At 53.3% G+C, this 6,000-nt stretch overlaps 1 protein-coding gene across 1 annotated transcript in view; it reads right to left on the reverse strand.

The window, feature by feature from the left end:
- Positions 1-4,993, reverse strand: part of LOC141963908 (hydrocephalus-inducing protein homolog) — a 106,175-nt gene extending 101,182 nt beyond the window's left edge. Inside the window, 4 exon segments of the mRNA XM_074913644.1 lie at positions 1,127-1,246; positions 2,163-2,288; positions 3,457-3,588; positions 4,856-4,993. Of these exon segments, the coding sequence (XP_074769745.1) occupies positions 1,127-1,246; positions 2,163-2,288; positions 3,457-3,588; positions 4,856-4,993 (516 nt within the window).
- Positions 4,994-6,000: the final 1,007 nt, after the last annotated feature.

Raw genomic sequence — 6,000 nt, forward strand, 5'->3', positions numbered from 1 at the left:
ACATGCCCTGACAGATTTTTTTGTCCCCTTGTTTTTTTTCCAACAAGACCGGTAGATTTGGAGGGGGATTAATTCACGTGCTCTCACGTACACTTCCATCTGCCCATCTTGCCCTCCTCTCACATACACATCTTCTTCTTCATTACAGAACAGTATCTTTAATTACACCTTTCTTTTTCGGAACTTTCTCTGCTTCCAGCACACTTACTCTTACGTGTCAAGAGAAACCCTTGTGTGTACGATGCTCTCTCCCAGAGCACTTTCCCACTCAGCTCCTTTCCTCTCTCCTGTCTTTTCCCACTAGCTGCTCTTGGAACGTGCCTCATTCAAGCAAACATTTCCCCTGCTGAAATTCAAATTTTCCTCCTTATAGTGCAACAACATGGCTGACATTTTTCAACTTCTCCCTTCTCAACTTTTCTGGGAAATCTCAAAATGATCACAATTTTTTCAAGTAAAGGTGGAGACCTTCAAGAGAATATTACTCTGGATGTGCTGCGGTTCTCCAAAGGGAAAGCAGAGAGACACGCTGCTAAGAGAAAACTGAGCAGAACTGCATTAAGCTTAGCAGGAGCCTAAAGTGACGCTGGAAGGCCTCCCACCGCTTCTGCTGGATCAGTCCGTTTCCCCTGCTGCTTCAAAACACCCTTCCTGGAGTGCTAATGCCACTAACCATAACCTCCTCCAGCATGAAGTGGAGAAGGCTCAAGCCCTGGGCTTTGACAGCGAGCTGCACAGAGGCAGCTGAACAGGCTGCGAGAGGCAGAGGTGCCCTGCCAGAAACCGAGACTAACCAGGGAGCCACCAGCACATGGTGCTCACTCGAGGGAAAGCAGGAGAGAAGGTAACAACTGTACAACCCCCAACATCCCCATCAATGCAGGGCTTTCAAGGGGAAGGACGCTGACTAGAAAAGCTCCTTTGCGTTAGATACCACCAATGCGTGGCCAAAATCAGGGGGAGGATTCCCAGCATGGGAAGACTTCCACCGTCTTGCAAAATAAAGGTGGTGAGACATGTTATTCTGGATGTGTCGTGCTGCAGCAGATAACTTGTTACGCTGTAAACCACAGGAATTACACGGCTCTCCCAGCACAGTGTTAAACCTCTGCATCCCAGCACTTACCTTGTCAGTGTTCCTCAGAATCAGTGGCACTTCATAGACCTCGAAGGGGACGTAGTTCTGAAATACCACCTCTGAAGGAAAAGGCTGAAACAAGCTCTGGTCCAGGTCAACTGCTGAGAACTGGAGAGGCAAGACAGAGCGGTGAGAGGAGGGTCAGCTGCTGGCAGAAAGATTCACGACAGAATCCTACACCGATCTCCAGTGGAGTACAGTCTCTCGGTGAGTACATCCGCACAGCTCACGCTAGGGAAACAGCCCCCCACCTCTGTTCTGAGCTGATCAAAAGTTTCTGGACCACACTAAGCAGGCTCAAGCTAAGAAGCTCTTTTGGTAGGTGTTCCTCCAGGTTTCCTTCTCCAGAAGGCAAGGCAGCGCTTACTGCCAGCAGAGCCCTGTGCTGACGTGGTCACACAGCTCCAGAGCCCTTCCTGAAGAGCCACCAGCACTCATGGAGCAAGCAAAACCCAAGAATTTACAGGAGATATCTGTATATCTGGCAGCCTGCAAAATCTCACACCCTGTAAAGGTCCCACACATTGTTCCAACCCAAAACATTAATGCACTTGGTTTTGTTAAATCTTTTTAACAAAGCAAAACAAGTAATCACTATAGGCCCTCAGCCTTCAAAGGCCAATGCTGCCACCGTCAAAGGAGTCCCATGACCCCAAGCATTTGACAGTGACTACACCAAAGCACGAGGTGGCTATTTCGCCAGGAGGATGGAAAATGGGAAGCTCGGGCCCTTGTGGCCTGCCCCTGCCTTCCCCCAGTATCAGCTAAACTCCAGCAAAACCCACCAACTTCAGCAGAGGTTATTTATATTGATTTAGCACAGATCAGGACTTCCAACCTCTCACCAAGGAAAAACGTTCTACCTTTCCCCAGCAGAAGGAACTCCACCACCACCAGCAGTTTGAAAAGACAACAGGCCCTAGGCGCTGAGGTATTCAGATGAGCCAGAGGCACGCCTGTCACAAACACACACCCTCTTCAAATGTCACATCAAACAGCACGGAAAAGGGCAGGAAAAGGTTACCTTGTGATGGGAGGCTTCTCCCATGTCTAGAAGCTGGGTAATCCGGGGCCGCCTCATCTCCCGGGTGCTGGCCAGCCTCTGCTGGGTGGTAAGAGACATCTCCTTCAGGAAGGCAGAGGGAGTCAGCTGAAATGCAAAACACCAGCAGAAAGGATTTACTTTTTTTTCTTTTCTGCAGGAAGGATTTTTGTGTTCAAGTACCACTGATCAATAATTTGTGATCACAGCCACTAGGATAGTCCTGGAAGTCCTGTAAACTACCTGCTGAAATATTTAACATCAGTAAGTTAATGATATAGAGCTGAATACACACGCTCCAAGCAAGTGGCTCTGTCCCTTTAGCATCTCCTTCATGAGGTGATGTGACATGTTTGGGGATTTCTGCTTTTTGGGTATTTGTCCCCTCTTGAGTTTTGCTGGATTGAGCCAGAGACCTTTGAAGAGAGCGGGGAGGAGTTATCAGAAATCCCCTAACTCCACCCTTGCACAGTGCTCACACCAACTCGCAGGTGGAGATGGCACTGCTGGGTGAGTCAGAGGAAAGCAGAAGAGCAGTGTTGTGCCAAGACAGAGGTGGAGAGGGATGGGTCCAAGTTTTAGTTATTTCTTTTCCATCAGCACTTGCTTCCTCTCTGTTCTGGCCTCACAGACCCCTCCACAGGAGGATACAGAGATGTCTCCTTGACAGAGCCTCAGCACTGGGTCACCTCCAGTGAAGGGAGCTCCAGCCAGCAAACGGGACAGTTGTGGGTGGCAAGGAGGAATCGCCCTGAATCCCCACTGCTGTTTGCAGGGCTGCATCAGTGCTCCACACAGGACACGAGATGCCATAAAACAACTCTTTTGGAAGCTATTCTATCTGGGACAGCCGTGTCCTCTCAAGACTCCAGGCGGTTTGAGCAGCCCACCACATGCCCAGCAGCCCAGCGGTGTGGCCAGGGCAGCACTGGCAGGTATGCCCCTGTGACAGGAGATGTTACTGCCCACACAGCAAAGAGGACGGAAGGCAGCACATTTGTGCTTCAGCTGTTCCCGTGCAAGGCCCAGTACATTCCTTTATCTCGGCTCCACTGGCACCTTCAGGCAAGACCCTGGACTTTCCCTGAAGCAATACAGCCCACCCCCCCTGCACCATGACAGCCCCCTCCAACAGAAGTACGGCAGCAAAGAGGTGGGGAGTGGTGCCTGGCTCCACAGCGCCCTGACAACGCGAGGGGAAGGCAGAGGAGGGGCAGGGGCAGCTTCCCTAAGGAGCCTTAGCCCAGCTCCTACCCGGCCCCCAGCAGGTACTTACAGGCACACGCCGCTCTGCCTCTCTGACCAGCTTCGGATAACAGCGTACTGCCGCCTTTCTCTGGAGTCCATCAGCCATTTTGGGGGATCCCATGGACTGATGAATCTTGCCAGTGGCCACGACTAGGAAAATCTGGAAGGAGTAACAGTGAGACTTTAAAAATCCAGAATCCCATTCACGGCAGACCCAAAGGATACACCTGTGTCTCCAGGCTGTGGCATCCTTCCTAAGTGGAGAACATAAGGCTGCCTCACACTGTTTCGTGATTAGACCATATGTAAGTGGCAGAGTTAAGATTCATAGAAGTCAAACTCCATAAAAAAACTCCCTGAGCCAAAACAGACTTTAGCTGTGGGTGCAGTCCCAAGAGCCACAACTATTTGTTTTCATGAACTTCAGCTGTCAGCTGACAGTGAGATGCACCAAGGGTCCCTTCCAGGAGCCTGATGGAGAGTCCCCAGCTCCACATACTATCATTTACTGCTGTGGCTCCTGCCTTAAGTCTTTACAGTCCCATTTTCCCCTTCCCAGCATCCGATCTCTGCTATTCTGGCTTGGCAACTTTGCATCTCCCTTTTTATTTACTCTTTTTCTGGCATCCGGACCACAGTTCAAAGAACCGTTTAAGCTGGAAAAGACCTTTAAGATCATCGAGGGCAGCTGTAGACCCAGCACTGCCAAGCCCACCGGTCCTTTCCCTGGATGTACGCAGGAGCTGCTGCTCAGAAAATCACCTACGGATTTCAAATGCAGGACCGAGGGCCCCTGCCCCGGGCACTCCCCTGCCCCAGGTACCCCCCTCTCGCACAAGGGATGACCCCAGCCCCGCGGCGTGGGGCAGGGGGTGTCAGTGCCTCCCCGAGCTCCCCCGCAGCCCCGGTCCCTGCTCCGCCAAGCTCCCAAGCCGCCCCGCCCGCAGCTGAGCCACCCGGGCAGCACCGGCACCCAGAGCCACCCTCCGGCTTTTGGCCGTGGAGGGGACGCAGACACCGCCCCGCAGCATCCCTCACCTCTCTCACTCCGCGGGGGCTGTGGGGACACACTCACGGGAGGATCCCCACTGCCAGACTGGCTGGTATCCCCACTGCCAGACTGGCTGTTGCCCCCGTTGCCAGGGCAACTGGGCATCACAGCCAGCCCCAACACCACCATGGCAACGGCAGGGATGGGGGGTGGGGGCTGGGGGGGCAGCTCTGTGACATGGGGGCAGAGGGCACAGGGATGCTCAGTGCCCAAAGCCCGCAGTGAGCACAGCCAGCAGGCCCTGAGACCGCCTCCAGCACACCGCCCGGCTCCAGCACAGCCGCAGCCCCGGATGCGTCACCCCGGCTCGCAGCAGCGGCTACAGACAGTCCCTCGCTGACCCCGTTCCACTCTCTGACCCACTCCTGGGCCTCACCATGCCTGGAGATGGAAAAGTCCTCAGATAGACCCCTCTCTCATGGAGCTCCCTGCCCAGGTACATGGGTGCAGCTGAGACAGGGAAGTGCAGGAGGACCAAGTCTCCTCCAGGCTCCTTCGCAATCACCGGCCTCATCGGTTCCAAGAAGACTTTCAAGCCAGCCACAAAATGAAGCATCAGCCATCGCCCCCAGGGAACACCCACGCTTTCAAAAAGAGAGCCCAGGAGCTGAAATTCACACCACCCGCCATGCTCAGGACCATGCACTCGGAGGAGCTATGGGGTTTATATCGCTGCCCCCTCTCCATTCCTGGGCTGGGACATAGCCACCTCTGCTCCCTCAGGGACCCACAAGTCCCTCTTCCCTTGCCAACACTCTCCCTGCCCCATGACCTCCCTCTGCTTTCCTGCACAATATCCAGCTGTCACCAGTAAGCTCAGCTTGAAGCCATCATTCCCAGGTCACACTTGGCTCTCTGCTGGCTGCCTGCGTTTCTGACTCCAAGAGGACACATGTGGGGCAGCCCAGGGCGTGGAGAGGAGATCACAAAGCCCCAGCACAGGCACTGCCAGCTTCTGGACACCAGGACCAGAGCCCTGGGGGTGACACAGGCACATCAGAAACATCGGTCCTGGCATCAAGCGCTGCACTCACCAGATCAAACCCACAGAGTAACTGGGCACAGCTGGTGTCTTGCAGGGGACACGGAGCTGCAGCAAAGGCAAAGACAAGGGCTGCAGTGAGGCCCCAGGGCGAGGAGGGCAGTGCTGGCACAGACACCTTACACCATCCATGAGAGCGTTCCCTTCCCCCGTTTTAACCCATGAAGGAAGAACTCCAGCGTTCAGCGAAGGAACTGACTGCAACACTCAATGCCTTTTAGATGCTGTCAAAAGGTTTCCTACCAAATAACTGCAGTGAGATCACTTACCCAGCTGCATCATCATGAAGTCCCAATCATGAACTCCCAAACAGGCAGCTCATAATCCTCTCTAATCCAAGCAGGGTTTGTACTTGTTTTCTTCTGAGAAAGAAGGGAATAAAGTTGGCTCAATGGATACAGAGAAATGATTACTTGCTTTGAGACTTATTTACTTATAGCACAATGCTTAGCAGTTTATTTACTTATAGCAAGTTATAG

The sequence above is a fragment of the Athene noctua genome, chromosome 9 (genome assembly GCF_965140245.1).
Source record: "Athene noctua chromosome 9, bAthNoc1.hap1.1, whole genome shotgun sequence".
NCBI classification, from domain to species: domain Eukaryota; kingdom Metazoa; phylum Chordata; class Aves; order Strigiformes; family Strigidae; genus Athene; species Athene noctua.